General features: G+C 41.9%; 1 protein-coding gene across 1 annotated transcript; it reads right to left on the reverse strand.

The window, feature by feature from the left end:
• Window positions 1-602: 602 nt before the first annotated feature.
• On the reverse strand, window positions 603-9,672 carry LOC146574726 (protein SPMIP1). Its single transcript, XM_085275602.1, has 5 exons — window positions 9,600-9,672; window positions 8,920-9,107; window positions 8,356-8,533; window positions 2,930-3,032; window positions 603-2,068 (listed from the first exon to the last, which is right to left on the reverse strand). The coding sequence occupies exons 2-5, from the start codon at window positions 9,102-9,104 to the stop codon at window positions 1,950-1,952; spliced, it is 585 nt and encodes a 194-aa protein (XP_085131728.1). The 5' UTR covers window positions 9,105-9,107; window positions 9,600-9,672; the 3' UTR covers window positions 603-1,949.
• Window positions 9,673-16,261: the final 6,589 nt, after the last annotated feature.

The raw sequence follows: 16,261 nt of genomic DNA on the forward strand, positions 1-16,261 counted from the left end.
AATTACAACTAATGATAAACAAAACAACGATAGTGAATTCAGTGAGACCTAAAACTAGAAATTGAGACCATAAACGCATCAGAAATGTGTTTACTGAGATCATAAATCAGCTGAGCCGCAGCATCATTCCCTCATGGACGTCTAAATGCTCAGGCTTCTTTTGGCAGCCCAATAAGTCGCCTCCTCCTGGCCATGAGTAAGAAAGCAGGTCACAGTGGGTCGATTTTTTAGACACCATCCATCTTTTATCTGTGAAAAAAATATTTCCCCCCTCCTCGACTTCATTATTTGTTTGTTTGTTTGTTTAACTTTGTGTTGAACATTGGGGGGGGGGGGGTAAATCTGGGTAAACTCCTAGATGATTAAACATGCAGCTATTTTGCTGGTAATAGTAAATTAGTAAATAAAATCAACAGTCTATTTATGCAAGATTGGTTGGGTGTTAATATGGGGGGGGGGGGGGTCATAACCCCCTAACCCCCCTGTAAATTACGCCCCTACCCCCTCCATGAGTGAAATCATAATTTCAAAACTGCATTTTGTAGATTCTGTATAGAGTCTACTTCCTCCACAAAACAACTGGTGAAAGTGGTTTTGTGAAATTGATTTAATGCACTTGTGACAGGAGTTGCAGGATTACAACATTCACTGTAAGATCAAACAATGTACGTGATTAATTAACATAAATAAACAGCTGACCTTATGAAACACAAACGCCTCAGTTACAAAACACTCAGAGAAGGACCTTTAGCTTGAAATTATACTGATCTATTATTCTTTTTTCTTCTGTCATATATGCTCTTACATAATTATAATGAAGGAACTGACCTCCCAGCCCATTGTTCCTTCAGTGGTGCTAGTTTCTGTCATTATGCAAATGTACTGTTTATAAGATTGGGGAAACCTGCAGTCAGCTGAAACTAAAGAAGTCACTTGGATGAGTGACAAAACGTTTCTCCCACTGAAAACGCTACGTCCAGATGAACAGAATCAACTTTTGGAGATGCTCTTACATTAATTGTGGCCAGACTGCTCTAAATGCCTGCTTGGTGTCAGGCAGTCTTCTTTATAATTTTGGCTCAGCATGAGCCATAACAGATAGGATCCACTAATGTGGTCAGTTCATCTTAAGCTCCACTCACATTCTGTTTATAGGCAGCAGCAAATCAGAGGAAAGTTTCCTTTAAGATGAAGGAGCTGGACAACTAGTTTCAAACAGATGATAAACTGAGGAGCTGCACCAAACCCCAATAAAAATTAAAGAAGGGTTATGTTGTACTGTGAGTCATGCACTATTTTTACAGTCCAAGAGCAACTATGGAGCACGAAATGAGCAGAAAATATAGTCTTTATATAATTATGTTTAATTAGGAATCAATACTAGCCTGTGCTGTGTAACATTTCCTCTGGTGGCTCATTGGAATACACCTAGTACTCAGGTTTCAGGTGTATAAAGGTCAGTTGCTTCTTCCGGACTCTTTCCAGGCAAGATACTCATTAAATATCCAACACTTGGTATCAGGTTATTAGACACTTAACCCTACAGCCATGTGCATTGTAAACAGACAGCATTACAGGAAGTACTGGATTTCAGGATGGATTGATGGGCTGCATGTGCACTTTTTATTCCCATCACCATATTCCTGACAGGACATTTTATCTCATGATAAATATGACCACTTACAGGTGTACTCATGTATCAAAGCTTTGTTTTGTCTTTTGTTTGATAGGAAGTCATAATCTAAGTAGTTCAACACGTACCTTCGAAAACTTCTAAAACAAACAGAAAAAAAATACAATTTTTTTTTTAAGTAAATGAGTTTATAATACCAGGAAATCCCCAAATCACATTAGCCTAGGGTTATAGTTGGACATCTGTTGGCACGATTGCCTTTGAAGTGCTCTTTACCCTCATTAAAGAGCAGCCTCTGGTATGGGGTAACAGAACCTCAGCCTAGGGTATCGGTGGCTGCTGGGCGGCTGAATACCCCGTTCTTTGCATAGAAGGTGTTCTTCACCAAGGATGACCTGGCACTGGATGGAGTTCTGTAATCTAGCGTGTAGTCACCTGTGGATAAAGGAAGATTACAATAATCTGAAGAATTACAAATTTGAGCGGAAAGCATCTACAGATCTACAAATCTGTGGTGGCAGACAGGAACTGAGCACATTCACAGTAAAACCTGTCTGAGTTAATCACAGTCATGGTGTGAATGTTGTTCAGTTAAACTAAGTCTGACACTGGCCCAGTGACCTCCACAGGCTGGACCCAGTGATGCACTGAATAATATTTAGTTAATAAAAACTCAACAATTTCTATTACTACAACTGGAAGAAATTGACCTAATAACAAAAATCTGAAAAATATGATTTTGTATGAGTAGAAGCTGATAAGGTAAGCTAGCAAAAAATGTGCAGAAAGGATTGTCAGGCAGGACCATGTGTTTTTCTTTATTTTCATCATACATATATACTGTTTCAGTGGTGGATGTTCATATTAATCACGGCCAGAGTTTCAAATAATCTGTTCAGCACATGCACATGTAATCTCCCGGCATCAAAACCTCAGCTTTCAGACTGCTCTGAATACTCTAATTTACTTTTTTCCTCTCCTATTGGATCTATATGATGTTTGCAAGAAAGGTGGGACATGCCTGATATGAGGCACATACCTCTGACTGTGATCAGACTGAAAAAAAAAGAGCTTGCATTGTGTAACCTTTAAGATATTTAAATTCCAAATAGTGACTATAGTTTAATCAGTCACTGTTACAAGATCTCCTGGTATTAAAACACAGGATTACTACCGATGTTATAGTACATTTAGTACCTAATGGTGATTTTTGATTCAACAAGTTTATCTTTCTAAAGTTTATGCATCATTTTACAGTCACCACACCACAGGGGGCAGATTGTGACTCCATCGTACCAAGCCTCCAGCCATAATCCCAGGAGGAGAGCAGGGGAAAGTTAAACTTCTCCTCAGGTTTAATGTGTCCACGTCTGTGCAAGTACAGAGTTCTCCCTTTGCCCTGCAAAAGACACATAGATTACATAAAACATCACTTTTACAAAAATGTAGGAATATAGGGATATACTGAATAAAATTACTAAAATGATAAAATGGCAGGGTTAATTTTATTATAGCTAATTATTAGGGGTGCAACGATACACAAAATTCACGGTTCGGTTCGGTTCGATACTTTGGTGTCACGGTTCGATATTTTTTCGATACAAAAAATGTTCATGCTTTTTTTAATTTGTCATTTATTAAAATTATAAATATACATTTTAACCTAAAAGTATAGTTTTTAAATTTAATGTTGCTGAAACAACAAAATAATAAAAAAAATAGATCTATCTGATCGAGGAATCACTCATCTTTGGAAAAGAGAGTTTATTACAGAGAAATGGCTCTTTCCAAAATAAAAGCTATACTATACGCTTCTTCTGGGGTATATTCTCAGCAGCATATTAAACATATCAGGTCCCCATAAGGAGAATCATGTGCTAACGGCTGTCTAAATGACTCGGGTAAAGTTTGCAGCATGCGTGCTTGTTGTTTTTGTCTGCTTCCACTTGTCTTTGCACTAGGATGATGTCGGCGTAAATGTGCAGTCATATTCGTTGTGTTCCCACTAGTGCTGTCAGCGTTAATCTCGTTAAAATGACATTAACGCCATAACGCGGCAAATCTCCGTTAACAAGTTACCGCAGATCGCCCCGTGCGTGGGGCTGGACGGCCAACACGTTAACAAGCTAACTGTGCTAACGCACTAGTTTCCACCAATGTAATTGAGCATTGCGTGGCACATCCGACATACTGTTTTACTTTTGTCCATGACGCGCTTACCATCAGGGTCATACTTCACATGAAAACCAAAATAGTTCCAAACACCAGATCTGAATGAGGGTGGGGGAGGTTCAATTTCGGGTAGCGTTGAGGCAGTTGCCATGTTGCAACGAGCTTAGCTTCTGTCTTGTTAGCTTGCACTGCGCTCAGTGGATCTGCACTCGACAGTGCAGCCTAGGCGGAGTAGATCCACTGAGTGCTCAACACAGACAGCATCGTCAGAAGAAAAGTTGATAAAAATAAAAATGTTTGTATTGTTCGATACATATGCGTACCAAACTGAAAGCACTGTATTGAACGGTTCAATATCGATACGAGTATCGTTGCACCCCTACTAATTATCTTTCCAAGTATCTCAAAGGATTAAAGAGGACATTCATCATGGCTCCTGCCACAGCAGATACTTGCAGCTCACTTCACTCAGTTATGCTACAGTCACACTGTAGAAAACTGGAAATTGTGGCACAACCAAAATATCGTGAACTTGCAGTCTGATTGACTTTGAAATGGTTGATTTGAGCACAGGGACAGGTCTGTGACCACTTATGAGTTGCTATCTTCTATGTGTTGTCAGCAAGATGGAGTCAGTCCAACAGAGAGAGGTAAGTGGAACAGAGAGAGGTAAGTGACGGACAAGGTAAGCGAATCATGTTGTAACTGATGTCAGACCCCGGAGATTTTTGTGGAAAATTAAAGCGAATGGTAGTTTAGAATTTAGAATTGAACAAATTCCTTTAAGCTTCAGTATTACCAAATACACTTATCAATTGTCTTATAACTAACAACATTTGTCTAAATCATCTCCAACACCCTGGAGAACAACGGGGAGAGTTTAGAGGCTCTCCAAGATTACATCAATCGGTGCTTCCAGGATCTGGTAACGAAGAAGGCCCAGAGTGCACCTTCCCCGGCCAAATCGGAGACAGTGTCGTCGAAAAGATGTCGCCCGGCAGATTCCCCCGGCATAACATCGCCAGCCGGCAAAGATATTGCCGACATACTGGAGTCAATCGACAAACGACAAACTGCAAGTCCAGTTTCGATGCAAGGCTGTCCTTGGTGGAGATTCCTCACTGGGAATTTAAGCCCTTGCAAGAATCCCTGGAGTTCAGCCAGCAGCAGGTGGAAACGCTCGCTGCTGAAAATGCCACGCTAAGGGAGTCGGTGAAATGTCTCACAGACAATGTTACCCAGCTAAATAGAGAAAATAAAAAATATAAAAGAGACAGTTATTGATCTACAAGCTCGTGGCATGCGTGATAATCTTGTATTTTCTGGTATTCCAGAAGCCGCTGGAGAAGCCGCGGAGACTACAGTGAAAAGCTTCATCAAAACCCACGTGTGGGGGTGCCTACTGGGGTCAGTGGGGAAGCTGGCCCCAGGGATGGGTCACTTGCCCCTCCCTTCCTTCCCTCCCCATCTCCAGCTACCTCCCTCTTCCCGCTCCACCACAATCACCCACACATGCAGGGCCTTGGGGTAAAGATGTGTCACCAGGGTGCAGGGGAGGCATCCCCCCCTCTGTCCCCTTCTGGCTGCCTGTGCCCCAATTTTATCTCACAATTTAGACATTCACATTACTCACACTCTCATTACACATACATATAGGATCTTGGGGGTGGGCACAATCACGGAGTCCAAATTACCATCAGGGTGTACACCTCACCCGTGGCGTCGTTGCCCACCTCTCAATTTTAAATACACTTAGACATTGAGGGCTATCAGGAGGGACTATGCGCTTACCTGCTGCTCCTTGGCAGGTAGCTCCATGCCCTCCTGGGTTTTAATTGCACCTTAGAACACACATGCATCAACACTACAATGAGCGGGTGGAGGGAGGTTTGGAGTCTTCTCCCACCCCCATTCTCTGCGGCCTGCTGGAGCGGGAGGGCTAGGTGGAGTTGGCCGTCCGACTGCGGTCTGGAGTGTGGGGCCTCCCTGCTGCTACGGAGTCGGGGTGGTCTGCCTCTCCCCACCGCAGGGAAAAGGGTAACACCACCTGGGTCTGGGTGCAGTTTCCCCCTCCAGGGGCAAGGGTACCTAGACCTGGAGCTTAGAGTACGCTTGGGGAGTATGATTGTGTGTACAGTGTCTCTTTATGTCTGTCTCCACGTTGGGTGAGTGTTGAGTAATTGCATATGAGAGCATGAGGGTGGGAATGGATGTTTGTATCTGTGTGTGCCTGCATGTCTGTGTCTATATGTCAGGTTGGGTATCAGACGCCACCTCTCTGGGGACATCTCAGGCCCTCCAAGGTTTGGAGGCCTATCTCCCCCCACCACTTCCCCTGCCAGTGGCAGACGCCCTCAGACATCGGTGCGTTGGTGGTTCTTTGTGTCCGGGGATGGGCGTCCGGGTACACACCGGCTCACTCCTTGGTGGCTGCTTATGGCCTGGAGCCTGGGGCTCGCTCGGGCCACTTCGGGGGTGGGGTGCCCTCAGCCTCTCGGCCTGGGGCTCGGTCACTCTGGCACAGCTGGCTGGCCTACCGTCACTGCAACCCCCCCGGCTTCTGCTCCGTGGCTGCTGAGTGAGCCCTCATCTGGGGCTCTCCACAGCTCTTTCTGGGACAGTGGCGCGGCTGCCCCTCTGTTGGTCTTCCTTGGTCTCTTGTGTTCTGAGGGCCTCTGGATGTCTGGAGTTTTGATCTCCTCCATACCTGCTTCATGCCCTGGAGGACGGGGCTGTGGCTCCCCACACCCTCTAGCACAGAGGTCGGCAACCCTAGGCACGTGTGCCACAGTTGGCACGCAAAGGGTTAACTGATGGCACGACCATAGCTGGACTGGCCATCGGGCATACCAGGCATTTGCTCGGTGGGCCGATGATTTTTTTTGTAACGGTATAAACAATGAAAGGTGGTGGATTGGCCAGATGCTGGCCGCTGTGTAAAAATAACTCAGTTGTTTGGTGGTGGCTTTGGCGGAGCTTCCACAGATTCAGTAAAATTAACAAGTGGAGGCCAGCAGGTGGATGAGGGAGAGGGGAGACCCGAAGAGGAGAGACCCGAGGCAGCCGATGGTCCGAGTGTGAACTGAACTTCAGGTAAGAAGTTATGACCTGCAGTCTATCTGGGTCAGATATAAACCAAGTTTAGGTGGAGTTTATTTTCGTTGTGCTGACTTTTTACAGTCAGTTACAATAACTCATACTGCGTGAGCTAGCATGACAGTTTCTATACAGCTGGGTGGGTGCTATGATGTTACTGATAGTGAACTTTATTTTATTCATAAGGTTAGTTAGTGGAGTTGCCAACCGTCCCGTAAAAAGACGGAATCGTCACGCATTCAGAGAAATTATTGCGCGTTTCGTGTTGAGCTGAGAAGGGCTAGTTTGTCTAGGATGGAAAAAGACACAAAGACACAAAGGTGGATTTATTCTGTCGTTATGCTGCACAGCTGCCTCTTCTTCTCTCATTATCTCCCCCTCTCTCTCCTGTTGCTACTTTAATCATGAAACTGATCAATGAGCAGCTGATCGGCTTTTCTCTCTTGTTTGTTTATCGCCCACTTTGCGCCAGAAAGAGGAAACTGCCGGTTGTCGCGCTAAACAGCAGCACATTTAAGCTTTATCAGCTGTTGTTAGAATGTATTTAATATTAATTTCTAGTATCAGTTGATGTTTGCTGGAGCCACAGCTGTAAAAGCTGCTGGTCATGATGTCGGTTTGTATATCTGGTGAGAGGGAAACATGAAGATGAAACCAGGAGATGTCCTTACTGAATCATCAGAGCTGAACAAGTGATGGAGAAACAGGTTTACCTTTTAGGTGACATGAGTGAGTTGAAGGGAAGTTATGAACTGTTTCTGAGAGACAAATAACACCAGGATCCTTTTTTATGTAGCTGACAGCTGGTAACTGTGCAGGGGCGGATCTGGCAAAGTTTTGCCAGGGGGGCCAGGCGGGGCATTAACAGGGAAAGGGGGGCACAAAGAAATACTTTCTTATTCTCTTTTAAAATGTCGGGCTGCTATTAAATAATTATCTGAAGCTTACAACCAAAGTTTTTATCTGACATAAAATGTATGGAAATCATACATATACCAACAAGACTGTACATCACTGTCACAACAACGTTTGTTTTCATTCAAAGGCTTAATGGCTTTAATACCTGGTGGGCCGGTCTTTAGTCAAGCCCGGGCTGTTTTTTTGTCCCAGTCCAGCCCTGGGCACGACACGCAGTGAATTAATCTGAGAAGGTGCATCAAAAAATAAATGGCCGCGCCAGCGGTGCACATCGCAAATCAGCTCGCATAGGCACATTAGTTGTGCCGCTTCTTAATGACGGTATCTTAGCTAATAACCCCAACTACCAGATTCAACTTGTAATTGGCTAAAAATAACTTAGCCTACTGGTAAGAGGGATGTTGTTAGCTTTCCATATTCCGACACTTCAAAAGCTTCAGGAGCTTTCCGCTGAAAGCAAAAGTGATGATATTTATATTTAAATGTTTAAATGTTAATTTTATGAAAGAGAGTTTGACTGTCAAAGTGATTCTTACATGGTGAGAGGAGTCCTGATACAGAGCCTCTCTGGTGTGGGGCGAAACCGGCCTCATTAGAGGAGGCACACTGAGCTGCTGTTCACCTCCCACAGAGCACACAGGAGGAGGAGAAGGGCGACGAGGAAGAAGGTCGCTCTGCTTCTCAGTAGTCCTGGCAACAAGAGGCACAACAGCCCTGATGGAAGATAAACAGAAAGTTAATGTTTATTTTCATGCGTGTGTAATGTCATGGTCGCTGGAATCTGTCATGTTTCTGAGGTTTGGACTCTTGGTTAATATTAAATCAAGTCACGTTTATTTATGTCCCACATTTAAGGCCAACAGACGCTGACCAAAGTGCTGCACAGCAATCATCTACAATGTTGGTTAATATTAGTGTCACATTCATGCCTAGCTACCCCCAGTAGGTTTAGTCTAATTATGTGGGTCTCAGTAACATCAGATAAATCTGCTTTTACCCAGACCATGAAAACAAATGATAGCTGAGCACATGTGGATACTCAAGACAACTAAGGTTTTAAATCTTCACTCTTCCACTTTAAAATAAATGAAGGGGCTCACTGAGGGTCAGCAGGTATCTTTGGCAGCTGTGGCAGCTGTGTGGGCTCTTTGCTGTTGTTCCAGGGATTGTAGCAGGATGGGTAGAGTTTGGCATAGCGGCTCCTCCAGGTTAAACGGGTCAACATCTCCTTCTTGATCTGCTCCCTGTAAGAGTTCTGGCTCTGAGTCGTCAGCAGGTCGCGCATTTCCTGCCCGGAAAGCCAAATTTAGTGTGAGAACAGCTAACACAGACGCACAAGTTGCTTTCGACATTGTTTTTCTGAAAGATTAATAGTTAACACATAGAACTAGAAGAAGCCCTCTCAGATAATGTTTATGCCCTAATTTTGAGTTTTAAAGAGCAGAATCACAATACCAAACATCTGTAAGATGCAAATAAATCACAAATGTCACTGTCTGGACAACTTTTCATACTTACAAATAATTGTGCATTTTAATTTAATTATCTTGTGTCCATTTTTTGATCCTTCTTAAGCTGGAGCTAGCTCTGAAGCTCTGAGTCCCTTTTATTTAAACAGCAGCTCCACAGAAACAACACAACAGCCATCACAAACTGGCCATAAGAACAGTCAATGAAAAAGTCACAAAAACATATCCTACCAGAGTTATAAAACGGCAGATTATATTTTTATAGTATAAACAAATGGCAAAAGATAATTGTTAGATATAATATAGTTTACCTTTTGTTCAATGCCGAGCTGTGCAGGATCAGTTTCTCACTGTGGAAATGAGCTGTGGATCAGATAACGCTGGGGAACGCCAGGAAACACGACACTCCCTGTTTTTCAACTCCTACATACCTGTGTGTTTGCAAATAGATACCACTGTGGGCATTAATATCAACTAATAAAATTCCTCACAAGTTTCTGACTGATAATTTTTCTTTAGTCACAAGCTAAATTTTTGGCAAATGTTGAGCAAATGGGAGGCCCTGCCTTTCAAAATAAGTCTCACACATGTGTTTTGGCAATTGAGTTTTTCTGTTAAAAGCTTTTTGTTGTTGGAAATAGGCAAGAATAAAGAAAGACAACAGAAAAAAAAAAGAATAAATCATTCCACAATCAATCCAATATAATTTTACTAAAATTATTTCTGTACAATGACTTTAGTATATTAGTCATATTAAAAAATAATCAGGAGGGGAAGTGCCAGATACCATGTGATGCTAATTAAATGCATTTTATTATCAGCAATCACCTTCCCCCAACAGGGCGCAATAGATGGATGCACCTCCGTCAGCCTGGTTCTTCCAAAGGTTTCCTCCTGTCAAAAGAGAGTTTTGTCCTTGCCACAGCAAAATATTAGTAAAGGCTCTCCAAAACTAGAATGAGGAGTTGATTCTGATAACTGATGAGTGTTTCATTTTGTGCCATTTAAAATGAAATCCAACAAACTCATTTATTCATGGCTGTTAGGAAATCTAGAAAAATCTTGGAAAGGAAGAGAACCATAATGTAGAAACTTATAAAGTGTCTGCTGTCATGCAGTCCTCCACTCATGTTTCAGCCCCATATTCTCTTGAATGCATCAAATATGAACTCTGAAATTTGCATCCTAGAATTGAGTTGAAGTAAAGCTAAAAAGCATCTTTACTTTATACAGTCAGCAATGATGACAACCCTGGTTTAAAAAATCTGTAATATTGCAATGATTTGATAACTTGACACATCAAATATATTAAAAAAAAATCACTCACAGGGTTTTTTTAAACTTTGATTGGTCAAACAGCAGTAGTGTTAGAAAGCAGTTGCTTTGCTGAATCTTGGTGGTAATCTAAATTAAATCTCTACCAGGTTTTTGGAAACAGAGTTGTAAAAGAAGGCAGCACAGTGGCTCAGTGTGGTCTCACAGGAGTCAGGCTGGGGTACTTTTTGCAGCATCAGCTTCTTTCCGTGAAGAATTTCCATGTTCTTCCCATTCTGAGAGGTACACCCCCACCCCCACCCCTTTCCAGAAACACACTGTTCAGCTGGAAACTCTAAACTGGTGAGTCAGTTCTTAACTGGAAAATAAAATTGAATATTGAACCTGTTTCTGCAACTTGATAACGTTTGCAGTAAATCTCATCAACCACTAGATGGAGAAGTTAAAAGTACAGTCAGTGAGTATATTTACTGGATGGTTAACAGATTTTTTTGTTTTTTGAAATTTTCGACTCAGAAGTAAATGGCCTGTATTTGTATAGCGCTTTACTAGTCCCTAATGACCCCAAGGCGCTTTACACAACCAGTCATTCACCCATTCACACACTGAATGATGATGATGATGTGTAAAATAAACACATTACAAGTCCAGGTTTCTGGGCACCCACATGTCTGCTGATCCCACCTGGACCCATGGATCCACCTCTGCCAACCCTGGAGGCCATCATCAGATCCTCCTGTGTCAGAAAAGCCAGGGCCATCCCAGGTGACCCCTTACACCCCACCCACTACCTGTTTGACCCGCTTGCTGATTGACCTGCCTGATTGACCTGTCAGGACCTGCCAGGTCAATCAGGTCCCACATCTCCAGACTCACAAAAAACTTCTTCCTGTGGGCCAGTTAGGCTGTTAACAAGCACTAGAGCAAATCTGAGCGTCTCTCTGCTCAGATCCCAAATCTTTGTACTTTTAAATCATTTTCCCTCACTCAAGCCTAGCCTTCTAGAAACCAAAGAAGCTTTTAAAACTGTTTATTTATCTCCTTCGCTGCCTGCTGGGCCTTAATGTGTTGTGCTCTTTTAGCACAATTTTCTTTAACTTATTTGAGAGGATTTCAGATCCTACTGTAATGTGTTCAGGGTTTTCTGAAGCTTCTTTCTGTGATCCTGTGCAGCCTCCTTGATGGGTCTGGGAATTTGTGGTTGATGGGTGCTCTTGAATCTCAGCAGATGATACATGCTGACTCCTGATGGCCTCAGCTAGGTTCCTCAAGACCAAGTCTGACCAAGAATGTGGATCAGGTCGTTGAAGGTTGTTTTTTTTTTTTTATAAACTGGCAACTCCCATTGTTTCTCCTCTTCCCACCAGTTCTTTAGAGACTCCCTCCTCCCCAGAATGGAAAGAGATCTTTTCTCCAAGTGAGGCTGAAAACACACGAAACTTTTAGTTGGGTATTTAAAAAATGTTGCTTAATGCCTGCCGAAGGTGGAAGTGGTAATTTTCATTCAGCATACCAGTACTTCATCTATCAGCCGAATTTGTGATTTTCTGTATTTATTTAGATGAATCTTCTCATGGTCCCCTGAAACGTTTCTCAGAAGAAGAGCTCTCAGACCTGAGTTTTATCTATTTTGTGTGGATCATCACAGCAGAGATGCGTTTCATTTTAAGGTGTACATTTGGTTTATCAGAGCATGTTTGTTGGGTCAGTCTTTTCATTTCTTCAAAGTTGGCTGTTTGGTAGTCTGTGATTTATAAATAGGAGCAAATTAGAAAAAGACAGTACACTTATGCTGTGAAATTACTGCTGCCACCTTTTATTACCGTAAACATTAGTATGTTACTGATTTAATCCAGATTTCCATTTGTATTTCTTTCTAACTGCACCTTTCTGTACTTTGGCCTTGAGCCCATGTTGCTTCAAAGACTTCATCCCCACTCCTCCAGGCTGTTGCTATGAATGATGACATCATCCAAATAGGTGGCTGCATATGGAGTTTGGAGGCACTTGGTTCATGAAGCAATTGAAGGTGGTTGTAGCCCTAAATGGAAACCTAAATTTAAGTGTCATGAGCTCGTAAGTTTTTTTTTCCTAAAGGGAGTTCACACAGGAAGTGTGCAGAGATGAGGTGATCACATCACCACAGACCACAGAAAGTCGACCAATGATGGGTGAAGAAAAGGTTGGTGATAGAAAGTAGGCATATCCCAAGTTTAACTTTGAGGCAAGTGACTGAGCGACTACCAATGAAAACAAAGGATACAACTGACTGACATATGATAGATATGTTAATATATTACAGGGTTACCTAGGCAACTGCAGTCTTCAATCAACTCTAGCAACCAACCGCCAAAGGGACAAAGTGATGGATGATGAGCAAATCAGCTCCTGTCTGGATGTCCCTTTGGGCTCTGAAAAACCTGGGGATTAATCTGAATCCTGAGCCATTCACTTGACAAAATCCATACAGAACTGTACAGACCAAATCTTCTTAACCACAAGAACAATGAGGCTAGATAAGAATATCATAACAACCCATCTTGCATTTTCAGACTAGCTTTCAGTTCTTTTTTTAATTTTCTGCAAGAACTGGTAGCATGTTGATTGCACTGACACATACAGATGAGTCTCACTCCCCCAGCCTCACTGTTTATGATTTTTGTTTCATTCGCTGTGACACCACAGAAGGTGTGTCCCACTTGGTGAGCAATTTAGAGCTAAAGATGAAAGCAATATAACTATCTCCCCTTGCAAGTTTTCTAAGCTTGGTATTGTAATGTTGCTGTTTCTTGCCCTGGAGCAAATTATGCAGTGTAAACTACCTTGATAACTCTCAGAGCCAGAACATACTGAATTTAATTCCCCCCCCCCCCCCCCCCCCCCCCCCCTGCCCTCCCTACCAGTTTTCCTAAACAAGTGTTTCTTTTCCCATGGAACCCACCAACAACTCCTGCACTGCAAACAACATAAAGTTGAGCCACTGCATTCATCATTGTGTATGAACCTACAAGTCATAAATTTTATATGCTTTGTCTAATATTCAGCAGTTCATACTTGGGTCACTACCTTTGCAGAGATGTCGTGTAAAGGCATTGCTTTAGCACATTCCGTTGCACTGCAAACCATCACAAAACATCTTTTTTTGCACACTTTGGTGAGACCTCTATTTAAGGTAAAGGATCTTTTGGAATTGACAGCTTATTAACTAGTTGTAATTCGGGACATATTAGCACAATACGACACAGCCCAGGTCATTATTCTATCCTGAGTTTTATCATATCTCATTTAACCAGCCATCAAGTTAGAATGAGCCACCTGGGAAATAATTTCCTGGTGCTATTTCTTCACCAACAACTGAGTGATTTCTTCTCCATGTTCAGTCTCATGGCATTACTCTATACAGTCTATAGAGACAGCAACTGATGTCATCATCAGGTAATACTAAAAAAAAAAAAAAGACAAACTCTTGAAACTCTAACTCACCCATTTTATTGTTTTATTGTCAGAACATTTTTCTGTTGAAGAGTGAACTGGTTTGCAGTAAAATAAATTGACCACAAGGTGGAGACAAACACAAACGAACTTAAAGATGCAACCAGAGATGAACAGCCAGCAGTTTGTGGTTGTAACCAAGCACACCATTGTTTTTCTTGTGACATTACCAATAAGTTTGATGTGTCACATGGCCCTCTTCCTATTGAAAAAACAAAAGTTGTATCCAAGATGGCCGACTTCTAAATGGCCACCATGGTCACCACACATATTGAGGAGTTTGCCCCCTCACATATGCTAATGTGCCACAAACAGGACTTTAATAACACCAGCCATTCCCATGTTATTACGGTGTATCCATATAAATGGGCCACCCTGTAGATTAAATTTAACAATAATTTTCTTACATGACATTTGACAAAGGAAACATTGAACCCTGTCGATTAATCGGTTTAGACTATAGATATAAAATACACACATCAAATGAGTTTATGTAAAAATATGTTTCAGGCATTGCAGTGGAGAACAAACAAATGTTTCCTGCAGCATCACTTCAAGTGGTTATAATTAGAGTAAATCTGCTGCTGGTTATCCTCCTAAAGGATATTTTTTTAGCTCATTAGAAAAACTGTCAGTTCAACAATAGTGGTTTAGTATGTCGTAGTATTCCACCTTATGTGTTGATGTATTCATTCGTACAATTAAAACAGCAAAAAAATCATTTGATATGAATAACTGGTTTAAAAAACGCCTTAAAATATAATGCAACACATTTATACTTCAACCTAAAATTCATTTTTGAATGTTTTTCCTTGTTTCTCTGATTATTTTACTTGAGTACAGAATCTGATCTCTTTCTCCACAACTATTTTTTTTGTTCTGTGTAACTCATGTGCTACCTCTGAAAAGTCTAACTTTATTTTTAAAAAAGGCACAATGATGTTCAGTGTTTGCAGATGTTTGATCAAATTTCTAAGTGAACCTTCTCTCTGGTTTAAAAATAGAACAATTGCTGCTTTATTGTTGTTACATTATTCTGAGCAGATGTTTTGGTCTCCATGTAAACCACATTTGTGTTTGGTATATGGTAGTCAGTGATTAGGCACACACACACACACACACACACACACACACACACACACACACACACACACACACTTACTTACTTACTTTCAAACATGAGCACATACCATTGTGGCATGCTGGTAGCCATGGGAACAAGATTGGTAGTAAGGCTGGTGTAGTGGTGACTCAGCTTGTTGCCGGGTGAATCAGGAAAATACACTGAGACACACACAGATGCACGCACACACAAACATTCGTACACACTTTGTGTTTATTATGTACTCGTTGCCACATAATAAATATGGAGTGAATGTGAACAGCCTGCATGTTTGATTAAGTGAACTGACAGCGCATAATCGCTAGTGAGTCATTTAATGGTGGTTTCCTGTCGCTTACAGTGGTGCTTAAAACCGGAACAGACCAACACAAAAGAACTAAATGGGACATCTGAGAAGGCTTTAGCATTTATCAACAATACCCAAGCACATATATGGACATTTTTAAATGCTCATTAATGTAAAAAAAGTAAATGGCCTGCATTTGTATAGCGCTTTTCTAGTCCCTAAGGACCCCAAAGCGTTTCACACTACATTCAGTCATTCACCCATTCACACACACATTCACACACTGGCGATGGCAAGCCACGTTGTAGCCACAGCTGCCCTGGGGTGCACTGACAGAGGCGATTAGTGGCTGACCTGCTCTGCCACCTGAGCTACAGCCAAAAAGTCTTCTATGAAGACCTCTTTTATGTTACAACACCTGTCTCCATTGGGAAATGGGAGCATTTTCCTTCATTACGCAGACTACTTGAAATTTGGGTCATCTTTGAGACATGCAAAAACAGTACATGTGTACATAGTACAAAATATGCAGCCACCACATCATAAACACAAGTATCAACTATAGTTTTACTATTAAAGATAAGTGATTCTGAATATTCAAAGCTCTTTAGTCTATGAGCCACATTTGCACATTAATACCATGTTTTGTTCTATGGATTTTATCTGCCCCACATCCAAAGCTAATTTTGAATCTGGGAGGAGACTGTATTTTTAGCATTTCCTACAACTAAAGTCATACAAACTCCACACAGAATGACCCCAACCCCCTAGCCCTGGGGGCAAAGGCAACACTAAAA

The sequence above is a fragment of the Mchenga conophoros genome, linkage group LG5 (genome assembly GCF_057382185.1).
Source record: "Mchenga conophoros isolate Kocher_MC1m ecotype Shallow Benthic linkage group LG5, M_conophoros_male_GT1.1, whole genome shotgun sequence".
Taxonomy (NCBI): Eukaryota; Metazoa; Chordata; class Actinopteri; order Cichliformes; family Cichlidae; genus Mchenga; species Mchenga conophoros.

Excerpts from the sequence above, each read along its gene's own strand:
- LOC146574726 (XM_085275602.1), bottom strand. The coding sequence starts at position 9,104 with ATGCGCGACCTGCTGACGACTCAGAGCCAGAACTCTTACAGGGAGCAG. Across the intron at positions 8,534-8,919 it reads AAGATACCTGCTGACCCTCA|GGCTGTTGTGCCTCTTGTTG; the intron begins GTGAGCCCCTTC and ends ATCTTCCATCAG. Across the intron at positions 3,033-8,355 it reads ATCAGGACTCCTCTCACCAT|GGCAAAGGGAGAACTCTGTA; the intron begins GTAAGAATCACT and ends TGTCTTTTGCAG.